This window comes from Xiphophorus couchianus, chromosome 9, assembly GCF_001444195.1.
Source record: "Xiphophorus couchianus chromosome 9, X_couchianus-1.0, whole genome shotgun sequence".
Lineage (NCBI taxonomy): Eukaryota > Metazoa > Chordata > Actinopteri > Cyprinodontiformes > Poeciliidae > Xiphophorus > Xiphophorus couchianus.
The window spans coordinates 14041001-14063629 of record NC_040236.1 but is presented as its reverse complement, the minus strand read 5'-3'; the positions used below and the strand labels follow the sequence as shown (position 1 = coordinate 14063629).

The 22629-nt window shown below is 38.5% G+C and overlaps 2 protein-coding genes across 3 annotated transcripts; both read left to right on the top strand.

Annotated features, from left to right (window-relative positions):
• The first annotated feature begins 317 nt into the window (after positions 1-317).
• Positions 318-11660, top strand: malt2 (MALT paracaspase 2). 2 transcript variants are annotated; one of them, XM_028028891.1, is made up of 17 exons: positions 318-509; positions 832-1000; positions 1175-1341; positions 2603-2733; positions 2821-2977; positions 3068-3246; positions 4352-4448; positions 4643-4693; positions 4868-4963; positions 5045-5248; positions 6222-6399; positions 6474-6548; positions 6648-6775; positions 8285-8434; positions 8529-8686; positions 9991-10128; positions 10894-11660. In XM_028028891.1, exons 2-17 carry the CDS (start codon positions 879-881, stop codon positions 11323-11325), a joined length of 2463 nt encoding a protein of 820 aa, XP_027884692.1. In that variant the 5' UTR covers positions 318-509; positions 832-878; the 3' UTR covers positions 11326-11660. The 2 variants fall into 2 exon arrangements, with proteins under 2 accessions (XP_027884692.1, XP_027884693.1); XM_028028892.1 differs by having other exon boundaries at positions 319-509; positions 4871-4963.
• A 1178-nt stretch (positions 11661-12838) lies between these two features.
• Positions 12839-22304, top strand: safb (scaffold attachment factor B). Its single transcript, XM_028027732.1, has 20 exons — positions 12839-13141; positions 13378-13468; positions 13776-13837; positions 13934-14158; positions 14723-14756; positions 15572-15923; positions 16242-16285; positions 16368-16456; positions 17862-18011; positions 18611-18684; positions 18846-18892; positions 18995-19080; positions 19235-19377; positions 19483-19576; positions 19687-19880; positions 19964-20090; positions 20317-20381; positions 20464-20522; positions 21441-21495; positions 21602-22304. Exons 1-20 carry the CDS (start codon positions 12989-12991, stop codon positions 21717-21719), a joined length of 2262 nt encoding a protein of 753 aa, XP_027883533.1. The 5' UTR covers positions 12839-12988; the 3' UTR covers positions 21720-22304.
• Positions 22305-22629: the final 325 nt, after the last annotated feature.

Here is a 22629-nt window from a genome sequence, read left to right as displayed (position 1 = left end):
ATAGCTATTACAAATACTGTTCTGACGCCGTTTATTCAGACGCTTTTACTTCTGAAGCCGTTTTTGCTGAGACTTTTTATTCTGACCGTTCACTCGAAGGTCTGTTGGCTTTTTGTCTGACATCAGGCGCCATTTGTTCTAAATGTGTGAAGATGTATTCGTAAGACCTGAGGATGTCCTAAAATATACGACGTAAAAATGAATGCTTTTATCAAACAGGACAGTTTTGAGTACGTTTTTTATTTTTATTTTTTAAAGGTGGACCGTATGAATGGCGTAACCATGGAAACGCCTCATGCAAATGACCGTAATACGTGCCAGGGATGGCAGAAAAAAAAAAAGAGGAACCGAAATGAGAAGCAAACTATCTGGGGAACCAAATCGGGTTAGATTAGGAGAGCGACAGGGTGTAAAAAAAAAAAAAAATGTGGCGGATATCTGTGTGACTCAAAGGCTACCTGCTCCTCAGTCACTCGCTCCGAGATTTACCTCCAGCTCGGACTTTTCTGGTAAACTCAAACTTATTTCCCTCAGCATTCGTCGCTTTCAGCGCAGCTCATGGCGGAAGCGGCAGCTCAGCTGTAAATCCGGACTGCAGCTTCTTTTGTTCGTTCTTGTTTCAAGTTAACACTTTTGTCTTATTGCGTTAACATGTGTTTATTTCCCCTGACTTCTTGCTCTTTAGTGTTTTACAGGCGGGTTTTCATAAACTCTTAAGTTTTTCTGGCTGCGTATATTTACAGTTCTCTACGTGCTGCCAGGTACAGCGTCTCCTGTGAACTCAACGCATGCAATCTAATCTGTGCCTGTGTCTGGATTTTTGTTGCGAAGGGTGAAAAAAAACAACAACAAAAAAGCTGGATTAGAAGATTGGAAAAATGAACATCAGCAGTCTCGGTGAAGAAGGGTTGAACAAGCTGTCAAAGATGCTGGACAACTCCAGTTGCGGATGGAGGCAGCTGGCCAACGCGGCCACTGAGCACCCGCAATTCCGCTGCAGGTGAGAGATCCTGAAGGCATCGTGAATCAGCAGCCTCTTATGATCAAAACATTTCACCAAAAACCCGTCTTTCTGTCATCTTCTTCTATAACATCTGTTCCTTCATTTTCGAGGGCGTTGCCGCTCCAGGTCTGCTGACCCTGATCATCTTTCAACTGAATTCTGTCTTCGCAGTGAAACGGAGCTGACCAGCTGCTCCATTCAGGTGCTGGACGCTGCAGGCAGTCCTGCCCGCACATTCCTGGCATGGTTAGCGGATCGTGGCTGCTCCACTGACTTCCTCCAGCACTATCTGAGGAAGATGGACCACCAGGAAGCTCTGCAGTTCCTCACCGCCGCAGGTAAAACGGAGAGGGCAGGCGGTTCACTCAAGATCTTTTGGACATTTTGACAACCACAAACTTAACACATTCCATTGGAATATTTAGAGATTTGTTGTTATGTGATAAAGACTTACAAAGTAGTGTAAATAGAAGTGGAACAGACACATATTTTGCACAGATAAAAATCAAAAAAGTTCAACATCCATTTGTACTCAGCCAGGTCGAGCAGGGTTATGTTATAAAACATCTCACCCATGAATTAATCATCTAAAAATGTAGCGAGTGTGGTACAATTGTAAACCTGTGACCTATTGATTGGGGAGAAATATTGAGTCTTGGGGAAATCATAATTTGTTGGCACAACAACTATTATTTGTTATATTGACCTTAATCTGAAAAGTGAAAGAAAGCCAGAAGAATTCCCCTCTGCAGACGCTTACATTTTTCTCAGTTTGAGCTTTTTTGAAACCAAAATTGTGCAAGCATTTTTGCTCTGTTGCAAAGAGACAGTTCTACAAAGAATTGACTCTAAGGAGCTTTTTAGATTCTTATTTGTGGAAAAAAATTAGCATTTGTTTGTGATACTAGTGCAAAAAAAGTCATACTATCACAAAAGTGGATAAGATCTACTGCTGGTTAATGCTCCTAATATTTTCCTTCCTTGCCATCCTGCTCATTGTGTGTTGTGGCAAGATAACCAATAGCCAAATGTATCTCTGTTTTATCTATCTATCTATCTATCTATCTATCTATCTATCTATCTATCTATCTATCTATCTATCTATCTATCTATCTATCTATCTATCTATCTATCTATCTATCTATCTATATATATATATATATATATATATACATATAAAGATTTCTTTTAGACATTTCCTAGAAAGTAGATCAAAATCCTTTCTGCACCAGAGCGTTTTTAAAGCCAGAGGATCAACATTTCTCCCCTAAGTATTTGTGGAAAAATACTTTCAGTTTCAAGCCCAATGTCTTTTGCCTTCTTTTTTTAGAGTAAACTTTCTTAAATTTACAAACTAATCTTATTGAATTATTATTGACTTCCAGAGTGAAACAACATAAAGAGAAAATGTTTTAGATCCTGTGCTCCTTTATAGTTTGTGAAATTTGACTTTTAGACTTGCTTCATCAAACCACTTACAAGTTACTACATGCTATGCGTAATGGTGTGTTTGACTAGCTTATGCTGGAACATGTCTTAACAGAAATAGTGTGTTCCTTCTCGTAATCCTCGCTGTTCATGTTGTGTGCTACTGTTTAGTGTCGGAGCAGATTAAGATCACAGTCCAGCCACAGTCTCAACAGGCTCCTCTGGGGAGCAGGGTGGTTCTGACATGCAGGGCTACTGGACCTTCTGGATTCAGCTACCAGTGGTTCAAAGGCAAAGAGGAGGTCAGAGCAATGGCTTCTAAATCCTCTTTATAACTCCTTTGTTTCTTGTTTGCATCTAAGTCTTTGTGGATTATTTTCTTGCTTTAGATTTTACATGAGACAGGAAGTTTGCCAGAGTTGGTCCTTTGCCCTTTGGGTCCAGCCCACCAGGGTCACTACATCTGCAGGATCAGCTATGGAGAAAATTGGACCTTCTCCACGTGGGCTTGTATTCGACTGCTTCACTTTGCAGGTTCCAGCCCAGGTATGCCTTCCTTTTACTTCCTGCTTTTCCCGCCTTTGCCCCATCTCGCGGCATGTGGTGCATTGTGATGGAAAACAACTGTCGTGGCAGGCTGCAGCAGTATGTTTCCAGTAAGTGGACTGCAAATCAGTCAGCAGCCCAGCTCCCAAGCAGCATCTGAAGGGGATGTTTTGGTCCTGAAGTGCAGAGCAGAGGCTAACCCCCCTCCCCAGTATGAGTGGTATCACAACAAAATGCCCATGTCTCAACAAAAAGCATGCTCCCTCAGGGTAAGTTCATTTAGAAAACCAACAATGAGATAAAGTTTAATTATTGCGCATGAATGCTTCTCAGCTGGACAACAAAGAGCAGGTTTTTAGAACTATAGTTCCTTGCAAAAGTATTAATACTCGTTGAGCTGTTATGTTACAAATGAATGTTGAAAGTTGGGACACTTAATTATTGGAAATTTTACTTACAGAGGCCGAGTTTTCCATGCGTATGACACAGTTTTTTGTGAGATATGATTTAAATGACTGAAAAACAGTTATTTTTAGTCTATGAAGTAAAATGTTTTTATTGACTGAATTAATTGGTGCATTAAGATCAATAATACCAATACAAACCCAGGTTAACCTTTTCGTAATAATTAACGATCCTGGATATGTTTCATAACTGGAACGAACTGGAATTATCTTGTAATAATATTTTTAAAAAAAAGGTTTAACTGGTTTGAAATCCTTGTTTTTAAAATAAGGAAAGCTTAGCCACGGTAAATTAGAAATCGGGTTGTAGTTGTTAAGAAACAAAAGCTACCTAAAAAGCACTGAGAATAACCATTATCTGTAGGAAATCATTTTCAATGTTCAGCAAATGTTTTTTAATTTAAAAAAAGTCAAGGAATATTTTAAAGCATAATTCGTCTTTTGGGTATAAGTTCACAGCTTTAGTTGTGTTCAGACCCCAGAGCAACATTTAGGGCAAAATTCTCATGCTGAGTCTGAGCTTTAAGTTTGCTACATATCTTGTTTTAGACAGCAAACTGTCTACATTTCGAACTAGTGGATATATTGGTGGGTAAAAAGTTTAGCTTAGTTGTCAGAAACTTTGTTTCTGTTACTTGAAATTAGTTTGGAAAAACCAAAATATTTTCCAAGTTTTGTAGCTCTAATACTAACTTTTGTGAAAGACTTGATAGTTGTTAATGGATTTTTCTCCATTTTCTCGAGGCTTTCAAATTGTTTCTTTTTACCTGTTTAGTTATGTTATTTGTCCAAGGTGGTTTTGGTTTTGGACTGATTGTCTGGGGCAATAGCAAAAACTTTCCAGACTAAAGTCACGCAATGGTTTTGTTTCTGTATGAGCTTGTTTCTGTAAGTTGTTACTGTTTCCTAGATCCCATGTGTGACCACAGAGCACAGAGGGGAGTACAGATGCAAGGTCTTCAATTTGTATCATGAGGCCTGGAGCGACACCGCAACAGTGACAATTGGTGAGGCATAGATATTCCTTTCTCTCATCTATCACTTATATTAAAAAACTCCAATGGCTATTATGATTGAGTGACTTCAACAAAATACTGTTGTCGTCAAGTAGTGCAGTGAATATCTGACATTACACATGTTCAGCTTCACACTGAATTTCAACCATTTTGTAACAGCTAGCTCTTCCTGTTTTGTCACACAGGCCCGAGTTCAGTCACAGACGCCTCCTGGGTAGAAGTTGATCGGGGGTTTGGTATGTTGTACTTTCTGCTAGAATATTGAGGGGGAAATATAGGAACTACTGTACATCAGTAATATACTGTACTTCCTCTGCCCTTCATTATACCGTTATTCCTGTTCTCATGTTCTGTTTGTCAAAACTGTAACACAGATATTGGTATGCATCTTTCCTTTTTTTTTATGTCGGCAGAGTCTCAGGAAGTCCAGAGGTCGACGACCAGATCAGGAGTAAATCCAGTACAGCAGATGGCCTGTCCTCCCCCAGCAGCCAAGAATTTCTCTGGTTAGTTTTACGCAAACTACACAGAGTATCTCCACATTAAAAGTTGTGGGTTTCATGGGTCCACAATCATATTCTACTCAGCTACAGACAAAGTTGCTCTCCTGATTGGCAACATGCACTACCACTACCACCAGCAGCTGAGTGCTCCCATTTCTGACGTCCATGAGCTGACCAACCTGCTCAGGCAGATGGACTTTAAAGTGGTCTCCCTGCTGGACCTCAACTGCCAGGAGATGAACAGCGCTGTTAGTGAGTTCCTGCTGCTGCTCGACAAGGGCGTTTACGGTCAGTCCGCTTATTTCTCTTCATGCTGCAATGGATGCTTAGAAAGTCTGTGTCCAGCTAAATAAAATGTGGGGTGAGTTTTTTTGTTTTTTTTTTAAAACAAGATTAATTTAAAAGTAAAACTCATTGTTTATTTGAACTGTGTTTTGGTTTGTTTATTTTTATTTTTTTACCTGGATTGATAATACAACAGACAGCTGCAATGATCTACAAAAGAAGAATTAGTTGGAATTTAATATGGATTTTCTCTATTTAACACCTGGTGAAAAGTGTAAATACGAAATCAAAAATACAAATACATCTCCTCCCGTATTTAATTAAATATTCACAAGCAAATTGCACCTCAACCATTGTATTTTTGTAGGCATCAATAAACATCTGGCTGAATGGAAACTGTACCAGTTCTTGGTAAAACTGCTACAGTTTATTTAAAATGTTTGGTAGAAATTTGAACGTAGACCCCAAAATTTTTACTGCTTTAAAGTTGGTCCCAGAACGTTAATGCCTGCTTATTCATTTGTTTTTATGAATATGAATAGATCATTTTTGTTATTTTGGTCAAATTAAAGAATTCTTGAAAATAACAGCCAATGTCCTCATTCACTATCCCACCAGCTCTATGCTATGCACCATTAGCACTAGCAGTGAAACTGTCCCACAGCATGATACTACCACCACTGTGCTCGACAGGTTGTACAAAGTCCTTCGGTTCCAAAGCCTCGCCTTCAGTCCTCCAATCACTTTTTTTCTTCAAGTAATTCTTACAAAGCAGAAACCCAAATCATTCAAAGCACCCCAGAATCACAGCAAAAATTCAGCACCATCATTCCCCATCAAAAATAACTACTCAACCTTACCCTAACCCATAAATAAGCTAAAGGCTAAAATGACTGTGACATCCATATCTACGATAATTGTATGTAAACTTTTTAACTAAGCTCCATGTTTTTGATATTGTTCTCTACTTCTGCAGGGCTGCTGTATTTTGCCGGTCATGGCTATGAGAACTATGGCAACAGTTTCATGGTTCCTATTGATGCTCCGGCTTCCTACACATCGAAACACTGCTTGTGTGTGCAGAACATATTGACCAGGATGCAAGAGAAAAAGACTGGACTCAATGTCTTCCTGTTGGACATGTGTCGCAAAAGGTATGCCTTAGTTTAGTCATTAAAGTATGTGTGTATGCCATGCAGCTTATTTTCAAAATCCCATCTTTTCCTAGAAACCCAAACGATGGGTTGATCGTACAACCGGGAATACTGAAAGTCACAGCCAACATAGTGTTTGGTTATGCCACGTAAGTTGCTGGTTTTGATCTCTTGTTCTGACCCAAAATTGTTGTCTGTTTTTTAGCGTGTTTTTCTTATCATTCTTGTGTGTAATTTACCATGTGTAGATGTGTTGATGCTGAAGCGTATGAGGTAAAGAGAGAAGATGTGTCAAATGGCATCTTTATCAGCTTTCTCAAACGGCACGTGTGTGAGGACGAGAAGGTCACCGTGATGCTGGACAAAGTTGCTGAAGGTAGAGCTCTCTCAGTCAACACTGCTTGCACATTGCAGATCTTATGCTACAAAATAGTAATAATAGTGTAATATGTAGTGTTATCTGATATCTGATGTTTTTGCAAACACACTTAGACCAAGACTGTTCCTCATGACATTACATTGATCTGATATTGATTTGTATCCTGCAGGTATTGATCCTTTAGAGGTTAAACCACATCTAAATACATGTTTTATGACTATAAATCACTAATAACAAACTTTATTTTGTTATTGGTATGTCTTTGGTCAATGCATACCAAACTAGGCAAATTAAGTTATTATCCTTTGTCAGCTAATTGAAAAACTCAAGAAGCGTTTCAAATGAATGCAGTAGGTCTTCCTGTTGCATGTTGGTGACCTAGTGAAAGACTTCTGCAAATCCTCTAATTCTTGCTCGATCTTTGTGATAATAATGTTCCTCTAATGTGTCCATAATAAGTGCATCATGTTATTTCAATGGGTGGACTTCTGTATTCTAGTTAGTGCTGAGTCATAGGAGGCGGAAATCAGACAGACAGAATTAGGGGTCAGAACTAAGCAAGAGTTAACCCTGTTCCATAAAAAGTGAGGCCAGATGTTGTTTTAAAATTCACTGCAAATTTCTGGGTTTTCTCTAGAGTTCCAAATTACGTTAGTTTAGTCTTCATGGACCTCATAGAGAGATAATGTAACTTAATTTACAAAAGGTTTGAGTCAAAATGGTGTTGCATTCAAAAATCCATCCATAAAAATCAGTCAAAGCCTCTACCTGAAAGGAGAACCTTAAAGCTGGGTCGAACAGATGCTGCATCTAAATTTCCCCGTTGCTCTTGAGCTTAATGTTTAGAACTACAGGTCCAGGTACCCGGTACCTGGTTCAGACCAGGCTGGGCGTGAGGTGTTTTAGCAATTTACATAAGGCTGTTTCTGCCAATTTTTCCCTCTTCAAACGCTCCTGAGAGTTAAGATAAGTATTTAAAAACGTGTGCAAAAGATTTTTTTTAACATTCAAAAACAGAGTTTGTTAAAGCGAGACCTTTAATCAGTTAATGCTAGTTTGTTCTTGGTTATTTACTCTATTAAGCATTAAGAATTTAAATTGAAGTCTCCGTATTATCATTCTGAGAAAAAATAATTATAAAATATATTATTCTCTTGTTCCTTTCAATAAAGTGGGCAATTAGAATTTATTGAATAATTAATAATTAGTCTCATCTAATAGTATATTTTATTATTTAGACAAACATGCACATACTTAGTTAAGATTCTTATCAATTATAAATACACTGTTTTTGTGAGGCTCTTTCTAATTTGTAATAATAATACTAATAATGATGATATATTCAATATGTTAATCATATATTGTGAATTAAAAACTTTTAGCAAGGCTTATAGGATCTTTGTCTCACTCAGGTTAATCTGGATATAAATTCTAATCTTCCTGTGTCCTATTGTTGGTGGTGAGATATAGATTTTCATTTTATTCAAACTTGATGATTCTTTCCAGACATGGGTCGCTGTGCGATTACAAGAGGAAGGCAGGCTCTGGAGCTGCGCAGCAACCTGTCTGAGCGGCGTTCCCTCACAGACCGCATACAGCCAATGGACAGTTCTGCCTCCGATTCAGCTCGGAATCTGCAGTGGGCCATCGCTCATGGTAAAAAATTGAAAAACTCATCTGATTAAATGCTACTAAAGTTACTCATTATACTTTTAGATCAGCTAATTTTAGGATGTTTTTGTTTTACCAGTTCTGCCTGAGAGTAGCTCCCTCAATTTTGACTGCGGTGTGAAGGTCCAGCTTGGGTTTGCGGCAGAATTCTCCAACATCATGGTCATCTACACTCGGATACTTGAGAAACCTGCAGAAATAGACTCCTGCAGCGCTCAGCTTACAGACTTCCCACAGGTGTGCGACTCCTGGGGTGACTTATTTTGATCCAAGATTTTTTATGCACTTTAAAATGAAGCTAAATTAACACCAAACTATATCTTATTTGCATCAAGTTTCAGTGATATGATAAAAAGCATCAAAACCAGTGGGTATTAGGAAGATGCCACCTTTAGTAATGTAATGTCCTCCATTTCTATTTTCATGGAAGTTTATAAAATACTAATTGCTGTTTTTTTCCAGTTTGATGCTTAAATCCTGCTTTTAAGGTATTTTTAAAATAAATATTTGCACTTCTTTTTAACCAGTAAAAGGATCCTGTGTTGCTGGTAGAGCCTCTTAATATTAATGAATTAATGTCAAAAAGAGGTTAATGAATAAGACTTTGGGGAGACAGATGCAGAGTAACTTGAAAGGAGTTTTATAGTTTCTATTTTCCACCAGATGTTTTTTTCATTCTGACAGAGACCTGCTGACCTGCCCAGAATGCCCCCTAATTACACATTAAATTCATCAGGTTATTTTTATGAGCATCTTTTTTCTCTCTCTTGTACGGTACTCACTGTAAAGTGAATCATTTTATGAACTTCCTTGTTGCCTTTTAACAGCAGTTCTTGTTACCTTGTGTTGGATTTTTTTCCCCTATCTTCTATAAACCTCAATTTTGTAAAGTTAATAACCAGAGCAGCAAAGAGTAAGCTCCAAAAGCTTATTGTATCTTAATAAACTGTTACTAAACATCCATCCTCTAGACATACTGACCACTCAAGATAATTTATAGTAAAGCAGATGTTAGTACTCTTTTCAGTCCAAAGCCATTTTGGTGTTGCTTCTACCAAATACAATTTTATCTTGGGCCACAAAACCCAAAATTACCTTTTTAAAGTAATTACCGTAGCTTATCATGGTAAACAAATAATCATAAAGTTTTTATAGTTGAATAAAAAAAACCCCACACTTTTATTTTTCCTGTTGGTTTTTCTGACCAAGATAAGAATTTTGATATGACCGCCACACCGCCAGAAACTTAAAATTACACACATTGGTTCTGCTGATTTAAGGTTTGATTTTATTTAATATTTCATACTAATATATTAAGCATCCCATAAAAACAACATTAAACTGTTTTTAAATGACAGAAGAATGACTCTGAGAAGAATGTGTATAGACAGAGTTTTGTAACATTATTCTTCTTAAAATCAGTAAAACCAAAACAAAAATCATTTGGTTAATCTTAGATCTTTAAAGACTTGATGTGCATCTTTAAGATGTGCAAACACTGGGTTAGGAGTTTCACAATGTTTTTAATTTTCCTTTCACAGGAAGTGGACATTGACCTGAAGAAGAGTAACCAGGAGACTCTGGTTGAAGCTGGCTGTTTGCTGCTGATTAAAGAGGAACTCCCCTCACTGGAGGAGCGCAGTCTTTACACACGCATCCGCAGTCTGCAGAGACTCAAGGTCAGACACCTGTTTACGTTTATATATCTTGATGAAAACATTAAAATGTCTACTTTGAAAAGTAATCTGCAGCAGCTTTTTTTCAGCCTTGAATTTAGTTATACATTACTTTCAAGGACCCGGACGTTCTCATCATCTTTAAATGTTGACTTAATCAATTTGTTATCCAGGCTTTCCTTGGACAATGGCTATGTTTTATTCATTTAAATAAAGAAAAGACTGATATTTTTGACATACAGGTTGTGGTAAAGGGCCTTAAGATCTAATTTAAATTTGGATCTTTGCTAAATTATTTGTTAAAAACCCAGCCAGGGACTGGAGTTGCAAATTAGCTAACTATTGTATACTCCTTGTGCAGAACATTTGTTGTACTCTATGTCCCTTAAGTTTATTGTCTCTGTTAAATAAAATACTTCAAAAATGTATTATGCTTAAAAATTGCAAAATTGTTGCAAGTTTTAAGCATAATACATAATACATTTATTTAAAAAGTTGGATGACTCAAGAATTTTGCACAACAGTGTGACATTTTAAAATTTACATTCATTGTGTAAAGTGAAAAAATCAATAATTTAATATAGACACACAATAAATGCATAAATGATATAATGTTGATGCAAAATTAGAAGTGCCTTTCCCAGGATGATTCTTCTCAGAAAGACAGACAAACCGTTAAAGATTTTTGTTTGAGTAATTTCACAAAGTTATTCTATCTTTTTGCCTCTTACCTAAAGAAGACATTTTGCTTTTTCATTGAACTCACAGAGGGACCTCACCTTCACCGTCTGCCTTCACTACACGTATTCCAACATGGATGAAGAGGTAGTGGAGCGGCTGCCAGTCACGGTGGGCAAACCTTTGGTCTCCAAACTGAATCTCCACGAATCTCGAACGTCTAGCAGCTGCTCTGCCATCCTGAGCCCCAGCCTCGACTCCTTCAACTACCCGGAGAGCTCCTCCTTTGCCTCCATCGATTCTCCGTCAAACACGTGGCCACACTATGGAGACACTGGCAGCGCAGTTTCCCAATCTGACTCTCTGACTTTTTCCAGGGGTGCCAACCTACCAGAGGAGAGTGACAGTCCCGGAGAATTGGATTCACGTCAACCACTGACTGCCAGCAAAAGCTTGCCCCACAGCCAAGTCAATGAAATTAACTACAAATTTAGTGACATGTACAACCTCCATTCTTTATAAGCATCTTACTTTAGGGGATTATTTCCATGTTTTTCTATGCAAATTAACATTTCAAACTATTTAAGACTGAGTTTTTTTACATCTAAATATAAAAAATATGAAATGTATGAAACAGACTGTGAGTAAAAGATAAATATTATCTTTGTGTATGGTGTTAATCTACATATATATATTTTTGTCATTTAGTTAATGTGTTTATTTAGTTGATATTTTGTGCTAACAGAAATGTACTTCCCCTCTTTTGTTATAAGTCTGTTCTTATTTGTAGGATACTACACATGTGAATACACAGATTTAAAGATCAAATTAAACAATTAAAATGTAGTATGACTTCATCTGGTTTGTTTAGTTTATCATCATTTTACAAGCTTCTTATGCATTTTGATTGGAAGTTGTGTGTGATGTTGTTGCATACCCTTTTTCATGCAGAGACAAAACCAGGATCATAACACATACAGTAATGTATATAAAATAATTCAGTACTATGCATACCAACTGAGACCTATTGGAAAAATGAGAAGCCGAAAGAGCTTATTATTTTAGTTAGCTGGTTGGCTATAAACTTTATGGTTGCATTACCGCCACCTGCTGATATTGTGTATGGGTCAAAATGTCTTTTATACTACATTATCATATATTAATTAACTTTGTTTACAAATAAAACTAATTAAAATCTGTATATTTCTCTTTATTTTTATTAAATTACTCCAACATTAATCTCCTTTCTATCTAATATTTTCTACAAATTAAAATAACGCTCTATTGTTTCATTTTCTCCACAGTATTGATAATTTCCTGTATTATGTTGCTGCATTCTAAACAGTGAGCTGTTGAGTGCAGTGTATCCAAATCTTAATCTAACTAAAAGTTTCTCCTCTTTTCTGTTTTTCTTTCGAATCCTATCCTTTGTTGTCTTCATCCCATTCTTTCTGCCACAATTTTGGATTATTTATACCTTTAGCTTATATTTACTGTTAAATGTCGCCTGTATTAAAAGATGAAACTGTCTCAGTAGCATGCAGAGCTCCTCTAATGAGCTAATATTGAGCAGGGCGACATTTGGCCCTTGAGGAATGCGGTTGGAGACCCCTGGCTTAGTGAGACTACGGGTCCCCAAAGGAACCTGCAGGAATCTTTTGACCTTCTCTTAATGACTTTGGCTAAAAATGATAAAGAAAAAAAAAAATTAAACATAGAAAACAAATTTATTTTAATTAAGTAATTGCATGAATTTTAAACAATACAAAAAGTGCCACAAATATATATTTTAGACCTGTTTATCTTAGGTTGAGAACTATATTTCTTTACATAATTTTCCACAAATGTCAACAGTAGAAAAATATATTTGTCCACTTTTTGCAAAAGTGTATTTTTTTTATTTAAAAAACTTAAAGTAAATAAAATGGAGTCATTTGCCGCTCTAAATGAGTTTTATTTAGGTAGAAGAAGAATGTCTGGACTGGACAGACGGTCTCCCCGCAACAGCTCGGGATTGGGCATGCGCACTGACGTCATCTCGGCTTCAGTCGTTCGCCATTTTGCTGTGGGTTTTGCAAGTCCGCTGCTTCCATTTGTGAGGCAGCGTTAAAAAAAACAAAACAAAACACAAACATTTATTTCGAGGACTGTTTAAAGGGTTTATAAATATTTTTCGCGCAGAACTATGGCAAACCCGTCAGGTGACGTGGACATGCCGGAGGGCGCAGAGGTCCGCAAGCTGTCTGAGCTGCGAGTCATCGACCTAAAGGCCGAGCTCAAGAAAAGAAACCTGGACACAACTGGCGTTAAGAGCGTGCTGTCGGAGCGCCTCAAAAAGGTACGCTTCTGTCCTGTTCAACGAAACTGTAGCGCAGTGTTATGAGGGCATCGCGCTCAGTATTTGATTCCGTATTTCTGTTAGTTTTTCCCAAGTGCATTTTTCGAAACGCAAACCTTAACGGAAAGCTATCACCTTTAGCTTGCTGGGCTAACTGGGCTGATCTCGACAGTCTGCAAAGGTGTTACCATAGAGTCACACTATTAATCTGTTTTTACTTTGTTGTTCACAAACAGGCAATTGAGGAAGAAGGGGGGGATCCAGATCAGATTGTCCTCGTTCCGGACTCGAACCCTAAAAAATCTGCACCCAAGCGAACCGCCAAAGGTGAGACAGCTGCTAGAAGCGCAGCTAGCTAACGTCTACCTCATTCAACTGATTGAATCAATCAGGCCTGCAGCTGCTGATTCACTGAGGGAATATTAGCTATCAACCACCTACACACTTGGTATTCTGTCTGGCAGACATGTAGATGTGAAGAGTGTTAAAAATTGTTCCAAAAACCTTGATTTTTACCTTGTTCTAAAATACAATTTAGTCTTAGAATTTGCAGATGGTGTACTGTTTTATTTTGTTTTAGTGCTAACTGTACCACCATCTCATGTCTGCATGAAAAAACACATTTCCTCCCCAGATTCCCGGCAAGACGAGGAAGCAGAAGAAGTTCCTTTGGAGGAGGATTCACCTGATGGACAAGTAAGTTTATGTTTGAAAAGTAATTGTTTTTACTGGAGTTAAAATGCTGCTCTTATTGCCGAAATAGTGTGATTGATTTTTATATGTCCTTCTCAGGAAGACTTTCTGGACCACGAGAACATGCAGGACGATCACGAAAGCATGCAGGACATGGACATCCTTGACATGAACGTTCTGGATGAGACCGAGAATGAAAGCGGGATGCCAACCGGGGACCCAATGGACGTCGAAGGAAATTATGACAGAGACGACGACGCGTTGCTGGAGGATGAAAACGACTTCACCGAGTTTGGGTCAGGGCAAGAGGCTCAAGGTCCAGAGGTAAGATTATATGATTATTCGCTTAACTTACAAAGACTTTTTATCGGAACGACTCAGATTTTACTTCTCATTTATCAGTTTGGCCAGGTCGACATGTTTAAAAGGGATGAAGATCTAGTAAATTAAGTTGGAAGCATGAGATCTGCCACTGTAGTATTACAACTGTGTGGATAATTGTGCAGGAAAGAGAACTGAATGTGGAAAACTGTTCGTTTTCAGGCTGTTCTTTATTCAATTTATTTGAAGATAAAAATCAAAACTTCTTGAAAGCAAGATTTTTATTGTTATATTCACACGGCTTCCTCTGTTTTTCATTCATTTCACCACATCAGACGTGATAAAACTTTGTCCAGTATAGATGGTAAAGAAAACAAGGAAACATTTTTTGTGTGTGTGTATTGAAAAACATTTCCAGAATATTATACCAACCTCTGGAAAAATGTAATGCATTTAATATGGGAAAGTATTGACAATGTTGAAGAACCTGGTTTAAAGTTCATCTAAAAGTTCTGAAAAGATGTTAAAGTGATCAGCACCTCATCAGTCTGTTTTGTTTTCTTTCAGAATCCAGATGACGGCGCTGAAGAAGGACTGACAGGTACTGTAGCAGAAGGTCTACCAAGGGATCTTTTTAGTGTCAAGTTTGGATTTGCAAACAGTTTAGTTACAACCAGAAGGAGAGACTGGAAGCCCAAAGGAAATTGCTGACTTTGTGCCAGAGGTTTGTTAACCTATTGAAATAAAAATCAACACTGCTTGAAAAGGACAGTTTATTTGTTTTGATTTGTTCAAACAGTTGTGGTTAACAATCTTAGGCACTTGGTCAGCAATTGCATTTTCCTTATGGTCAGGGCCGACTGAGCCATTGCAGCTGCTTGTAGTGTTTCTAGGTTTGCCACATGAAGACTAAGATGAAGAAGATCCCATAAGATTTGTGTGATTCATAAATGATCTGGACCAAACGACTCAAGTTGAGCTGAAGTTCTGTTGAAAAAAAACTTGGATCCCTGGATGCGCCTTGCTGGAAGAAGATGGATCTGCAGCGAGCCTTGGCTGCTGCTGCATAGCTGGTTTTGTGGCTCTTGTCAGCGCTGAACACGATCTGTGTGTTTTGGATCAGGTGACTAGTGCTAGGAGGTTCTCCTCGAGAGACGAACCAAAGTGTTTGCTGCACCTTAGTTGATTGGTTGTTCTGCAGCCTTTGGGGTCTCTTCCAGTCTCTTTGTTAGGGTCTTCTTCTTCGTTTTAATACTTCATTTTAAGAGCACAGCCAGGTGGCCATGAGTTTCGTAATCCAGGCCTTGCCAGTTCCTCGTTAAGCATTGATGTGTTTCAGAAGTGATTAAACTCTGTGCCATTCTATTCCTGTTAAATCCGTAGAAAATAACAAAGTAGCCGGGTCTTGTTTATCAGAGCCACTAAAAGAAGACCAGGACCAGAGCCCCGAAGAAGAGCAAGCTGCCGGAGGGGAAGACGGCGTGTCCAACGCTGGTGCCAAGTCCAGCAGCGCTGCATCTGCAGATGGGGATGACGCCAAAGAGACCGGGGATGTGAATACTGTCCCAGAAGAGACACTTGACTCTGAAAACAAAAGCTCACAGGCTGTTAGTGTAAGCGAACAGGGCGGCTCGGGTGAATCTGTTGATTCAGAAAAGGGGTCTAAGAAGGGTGAGGAGGACGAGAAGACTGTGGATAAGGCTGCCGCGGATTCAACCTCAGCACTGAAAGAGTCCTCTTCAGTAGAGGGCGATGATCAGAACAAGAGGTTTGTTGCTTTCTGTCTACTAGAAACCAAAATGGCTATCTCTGTTGCATTGGCCCTTTTGTGATTTCAAAAATTTGGATGCTCTTTGGAGGTAAAAAAAAAATTCCTGCGGAGTTGTGATGATTTTGTCATTCCCTGCACTCACCTGTCCCTCTTTACTATTTTATGAGTAATGAATGTGAGAGTGTATTGTCATTTATTCACCATTAAAGCACTTTACTGAAACATGAACGTTTAATAACAAAAGTGTAAATATGTCAGGAGTTCCGGTATGCTCTGTTATTTTTGTTTATTCACATTTTTTTCCTTTCTTTCCAGCTCTGAAGAAAAAGACGCCAAGACAGAGACAAAGGATGAAAAAGGTGAAGGATTTTTTTCCCTCTCTCTCCGTCATCCAAGCCTTTAGTGTATGTAAGCTCACTTATCTTTTATCTGTTGTTGCAGCGAGCAGTAGCAGAAATCTGTGGGTCAGTGGTCTGTCTTCCACCAGCAGAGCGACTGATCTGAAGGCACTATTCAGCAAACACGGCAAGGTGAGTGTAGCGATGCAAAGACATGCTAAATTATTTCGGGGCCAAAAATCAGGGATATAATTGATAAAAAGTCAATCTAAAGGATGAATTCACTACCTTCCCTTTGAGCAATCTGTTACACATTGAATGAAGAATCCGGAGAATTCTGCATATTTTTAGACTTCATTTATAATTGGCAATTCAAGGGGAAATTAAAAGGGAAGTGTTGTTGAGAGATTATCCTTAATAGAATCAATCATTAGATTTAATTATCAAGCACTAATTAATTTGACAAACAAATCTAAAGATGAGCAATGCAAATTAATTTGCGAACCTCTGTATGAGTTGAAAATGTAAACTGAAATGAATGTTTAAATATGTTTTATCTAAACTGTTCAAGACGTAAAGGACTGAGTTCTTATTTCTACTTAAATTAAAAGGGAGAAAGGTGAAAAATGGAAGATTAATCCTTGAAACCAACTTTAAACCATCAGCTTTCAGCAACAGAACCGACACAATTGAATAGGAAAAAATGTCGTACTTAACCAGATTTTAGCACTCACAGAATCAGCTCTTGTGTTTCCTGTTATGGTTACAACCAACTTTTAGTATTTGACTTTTTGCTCCAACAGGGCTTTGGTTTGCGTAAGGCGGGGTGCTCACCAGGCTACAAGGTTAATTATCTCTCCTGATACAGGCTTTGTGGATGTCTATGGGTTCCTCACTCTGGATCACAGCAGAATCAAGTGACTAAAGATAGAAAATCTTTCCTTAGTAGGTTTATTTGTTTAGGCTACTAAAGCTTCAGTGTGTGTGAAGAAAAACTAAACCAAAATCTTGCAACGGATTCTGAAATTACTCTTCAGTCTGCCTGAGGCAGTAAGGTGAGTGTTGTTCTGGTTGAGTCTCAGAACTTAACTCCTTGGAAAAAATGTGCTTCTGGGAGAGGAGTCATCTCTACAGACTGTTCGACCAATCAGAACTAGACTGGGGTGTAAAGTGAGAGCTGTCATATTAAACAATGAAAGATAAAAGTTTTTCCCTGTTTCTCAGAGTCTCAGACTTATTTGTTCTGAAATGTTTACTTGAATCACTTCAGCCAATGATACCCATCTTATGACAGATGGGTATAATTTTTAAACTTATTCCCATTCTGTCTAACGGGTACAAATTTAATGTTTTACACATTAAACAGATGTTGGAAATTATGGCTAATTATGAATTATTTTATAGCTCTCTGTATTTCTGAATACATGATACTATATAAACATGAAAATCCATCAACAACCATTCAGACAAAACATTTTAAGGATAACAACCAGTAAAGTTTACACTCTACACTTGAATTTTGTGTATCCTTCATTAGTTGAAATGTAACTAAACTAAAACTTGTAATTATTTGTTGGCGTTATTATCTTCCCTGCAGGTTGTTGGCGTAAAGGTGGTGACCAATGCTAAGAGCCCGGGGGCTCGGTGCTTTGGCTTTGTCACCATGTCTACCTCAGAGGAGGCCACCATCTGCATCAGTCACCTTCACAGGACCGAGCTGCATGGCAAGATGATCTTTGTGGAGCGGGTAAGAATACGAATGTCCCGTTTATCATTCACTGAAATAGTAGTTTGGACAGCTGCACATCTCTGTACGGGTTTGAATTAGTACAACAGAAACAAATTTTACACTCTAAACCCCTCGCCCCCTTAGTAACACACAAACCAATCTCTCTGAAGATGTTCTGACAGTCTTTGTATAATTTGTTTAATGGTTACTTTAGAATGAAATGTAACCATTAAACTCCTGTTTATTTGAACTAAACAGTGTCCTATTGACAACATCTCAACAAAAGGTTAACAAATGTTGATGAGTGTTTCAAGTATTTTGCTTCAACTTCATGGATGATACCCAGAAACGGGCTATACCTGTCTATCTGTAAACATCAATAAAATGTTTACACCAACCCCTCACATGGGGATAAATGTCACATATTAAATATGCATTATCTATCATATGCCCGAAGGGAGTTTCCCCTCTTCTCATACGTTGCTGTGAACTATATGAATATTCACTATTTGACTCTGTGTTTTAATAAGAATATTTATGATTTTAGGTCAAATCAGTAGAAACTATTCCTAAGCAAACAAAAGACTTCTTTAAGAACTTGTATTTTCTCATTTTAGGCTAAAAATGAGCCTGCCGGAAAAAAGCCGGCTGACAAGACTGCCAGCGACAGGAGACACTCGACTGACTCCAAGTAAGAATACAAAATTCATTTGGTGTGCTAACTTTGTCTTGGATGTTTATTTAAAGCATGCTTTACCAATTATTTATCTTGTAAGAAATTAAGAATGAGTTACAGAAAACTGAAGTCAAGCATGAGGTTGATGCTGAAAATGATTTTATTTATTTGTCTAGGTCTGAAAAGGATGATAAAACGGAAGGAGAAGGCAAAGATGACAAAGGTGATTTTGTTATTTAAAAAAAAAAACTCCAATACAAATTAACCAAATTTAAATAAAAAGTCACTTAGCATCTAAAGTTTTGCAATTTGTTTTTATTTACAGATCAAAATGAGAGGACTGTTGTCATGGACAAGTCTAAGGGAGAACCTGTTGTCAGCGTCAAGACCAAAAGCAAAAGCAGGGAGAGGGTAAGAAAACGATCCCTCAGCTGCTTCACTTTGAAAGACATTTAAACTCTGGATCTTTTTTTCCTCTGCCATTTTGAAAACGTCTGTTATGAAATTCATGGTGTACAGATAATGACTTTTTATTTTTAACGCTTCTCATGTTGCGTTTCTTTAGAGCTCTAAGAGTCGGAGTCGTGCCTCTTCCAGCAAAGAGAGAAAAGACATCCTGACGTTTGCCCAGATCAAGGCGCAGAGAAAGAGGGAGAAACAGAGGCAGCGAGAGAGGGAGATGAGGGAGGCTGAAAGATTCAGATTCAAGTAAGGATAAGTAAAAAAAAGAAATCAATAAATAAAATAATAAGAGCGTTATTTAGCTTGAACATCATTGATACAAGGTAAGATTTATTTCCATTCCATCTCCAGTGATCGCAATCGTGACAACCCGTCAGAGCGCGAGCGAATCCGAATGTTCAGAGAAAGAGAGGAAAAGTTGATGAATAATCGGCGCTGGCTGGAGGTCCGATCAGAGTAACAATTTTACAAAATGTCCTTACATCTTAGTCGTACTTCACCTCATAATGAAATCCTAAAAGCCCGTTTGTTGATGGGGGATGTTTGTGTCGTCAGGTGGAGAAACAGCGGCTGGAGGCAGACCGGATGGAGCGCCAGTTCCTGGAGCGGGAAAGGATGCGGATCGAGTACGAGCGGCGGCGTGAGCAGGAGAGGATAATGAGGGAGCGCGAGGAGCTGAGGAGGCAGCAGGAGCAGCTGCGCTTTGAACAGGACAGACGGCCTGTAAAGAGGCCGTACGACATGGACAGGTAGGCAGCACCGCCATCATCTGGAGCTGGATTTGTGTCAACACGCTGAGATGCATCTCACAGTAGTTGCTTCTTTTTTCCAGAAAGGACGACTGGCCTGACAAGCGCATGGCTATGGATGACCGTTTCGGCCGCTCAGACTTCGGTCGCCAGGATCGCTATCAAGACTTTGACCACAGAGACCGTGGCCGTTTCCAAGACGACGGACAGGTGAGATGACCGAGATTCTCATTTTGTAGTTTGACACTTTTAAAAACAGGAGGAAACGAGGTTCAGAGGATCTGATCACAAAATTTATTTCATTCTAAATCTTTAAACTCACAGCAGTGCTGTGAACACTTAACTAGAAAACAAACAGCTGTCTTTGAAACCATTTGGTTTGGTTTGAAGAAACACAAAGGGAGCATCAAGGTGATAACTTGTGTGTCTTGTGCAGCACTTCTCAGACAGACACGGCAGAGATTCGTGGGGCGGAGGCTACGACAAGCGCATGAACCCAAGGTGAGCAGCACTCAGATCTGGCCCCAGCTTCTGGTTGAGTTCTGATCTGATGTTCACCATGTCAATTCTGTCTTTCTTTCAGGGACGGTGGCCGCGACTGGGACTCTGGCCGAAAGATGGATGGAGACAGACCATGGCAAGGTACCATGGTGAACTTGTATGTCTTGCATACCCTGATACTGAACATGATGTAAAATAAGTGGCAGCATTTTCAATACCTTGAAAACTTAAACAACAACAAAGAAAAGAAACAACCCGTTTCATTCATGTTAATTCAGTTGCAGCTCTTTGTTGTTGGAGTTAAGCTGCAACTGGTCGTCCTAGCACATGAACACACACATTGTGGCTTTGACTGTATATTTAGTCATTGTCCTGCTGGAAATGGAAAAACTCCAATCTCTTGCAGCCGCTCTTAGATTCTTCTTATGTATTTAGCTCAATCCATCGGTCTCTGACCAGCGTCCATGTTCGTGCAAAGGAAAAGCAAATCCCACTGCATGATTCTGTCAATTAAATATTAATGTTCATTGTTTTCTGCATCCAGCAGGCTTTTGCCTCTTCTGCAAAAAGTAATGTTTGCTCTGTCACATGGTTTTCTTTTAAAAATAGTCTATGGATTTTTAGCGTGTGTCAAACTAATGAGATTAACCTTGTTGTAACAAGTGCTGTACATAAAGAAAAGAAAATGTATCCATCAACAGTCCAGAGGAGAAGTAGGAACTAAATTCTTAATAAATCTTACTTATATTCAGGTTATCCTGGCTATTCAGTCAACACTGCCTGCATCTATCTTTAATGACTGACATGTAATTTGTCAATATTAAAGTGGCTACGTAGTTCATATATTTGTAACTGTAGTCAAATAATTATATATGTTATACAGGGTTTTTAACCTATTTACATGCGGACAGTTTAGTAATGTAACAAAAGGATGTTAGTTTCTGTTCTTGCATGACAAAACGTGAAAAATGGTAAAGGGTGTGAATACTTCCTCTGGTTATGGTAGTTTTACCATGTTGGACCAACACGTCTGATGGATGTTTACTCTCCTGAATCCAGGTAGAGATGGTGGCATTCCAGGCCAGAGCCACATGCAACGTGGAGGAATGGCAGGGTGAGCAGATCATGAGCTTTTACTCCATATATTAAATTTTGTCTGCAGCCCAGAGGCTTAAAAAGTGCCAGCACATAGTCATGTGTGTGTGTCTCGTGTGTTGCAGTCGTGGAGGCTACATGAACACAGGAACGTCTCAGTCTCTGTCTGGAGCTCTGAACAGACAGAACCAGATGATGCAGGGCAGCGGCATCCAGGGAGGAGCTTTCGGTCGACGCTACTGACTCCTATGATGTTGTACAGTTTTTGAATGGTCTTTTTTTTCATGGATGTCAGAACATTGTTTTTGTATTTTTTTTTTTTTTTGTTGATTTTTTTTCCTGGTAGGTTCGTCTTATTTTAATTGGTAGTGATCTTTGCTCTGTACTTGTCAGTTGTACAAATTGACTATTTTCATTGTGAATCCACCCCGACTGTAATAAATTCAGATGTTTATAACATCTGGGTTTCATGGACCTAACCTCAGCACCTGTATCCTCCCTGTTTTTGTTTAAAGTTTTATTATTTTTAATCAGTAGAAGTTTCTTTATGAAAGAGGAGCTTTTTATTTTGCGTCTAGGAAATACAGGTTTTTATGAGGAGTTTTAAGTGTCACAATTCATTAAACTGTACTTGTTGGCTTTTTCCACCGTTTGCAAGTGGAATTTATGCTGAATTATGAATTAAAATGTTAAGTCAAGATTGTTTTGACTTTGTAGTGCTTGGGTATTACCGTTACTCATTAAAGATTGTTTTAATATTGAATCGGCTCAGAGAAGCTGATGTCTTGTTAAATTTACAGGGCGAAATAATAAAAACATTTTCATCAATTTAGTAGCGCTTGCTTGAAAATAAAATTCTCCCAGGTTTGGTTGAGACAACAATAATGTTCCTCATCTGCTCAGTGGCTCAGATGGTGGAGCTTGGTAGATTTTTAGGCTGTTTTGGGTTCGATTCTTGAATGTTTTCCCTTCTATGGATGGTGTGATTTTTGTGCCACCAAGTGAGACTGATCTGGGTGCACGTATCTTTTTGAATTTGAGTAATAGCATTTGATTCCAAATCCTCACTTTATAGTCTCCAACTCTAAGCCTGCTCACATGTGGCTCTTTGTACTCATGCAAGAAAATGTTTTTGTTTTTTTTCCCCTCCAAG

Bases quoted from the DNA above. Each gene is read 5' to 3' on its own strand.
- malt2 (XM_028028891.1), top strand. From the start codon at position 879: ATGAACATCAGCAGTCTCGGTGAAGAAGGGTTGAACAAGCTGTCAAAG. The intron at 4,449-4,642 runs GTGAGGCATAGA...TTTGTCACACAG, and splicing joins CACCGCAACAGTGACAATTG to GCCCGAGTTCAGTCACAGAC. The intron at 8,687-9,990 runs GTGTGCGACTCC...TTCCTTTCACAG, and splicing joins AGCTTACAGACTTCCCACAG to GAAGTGGACATTGACCTGAA.
- safb (XM_028027732.1), top strand. From the start codon at position 12,989: ATGGCAAACCCGTCAGGTGACGTGGACATGCCGGAGGGCGCAGAGGTC. The intron at 14,757-15,571 runs GTACTGTAGCAG...CTTGTTTATCAG, and splicing joins CGCTGAAGAAGGACTGACAG to AGCCACTAAAAGAAGACCAG. The intron at 19,378-19,482 runs GTAAGGATAAGT...TTCCATCTCCAG, and splicing joins GCTGAAAGATTCAGATTCAA to TGATCGCAATCGTGACAACC.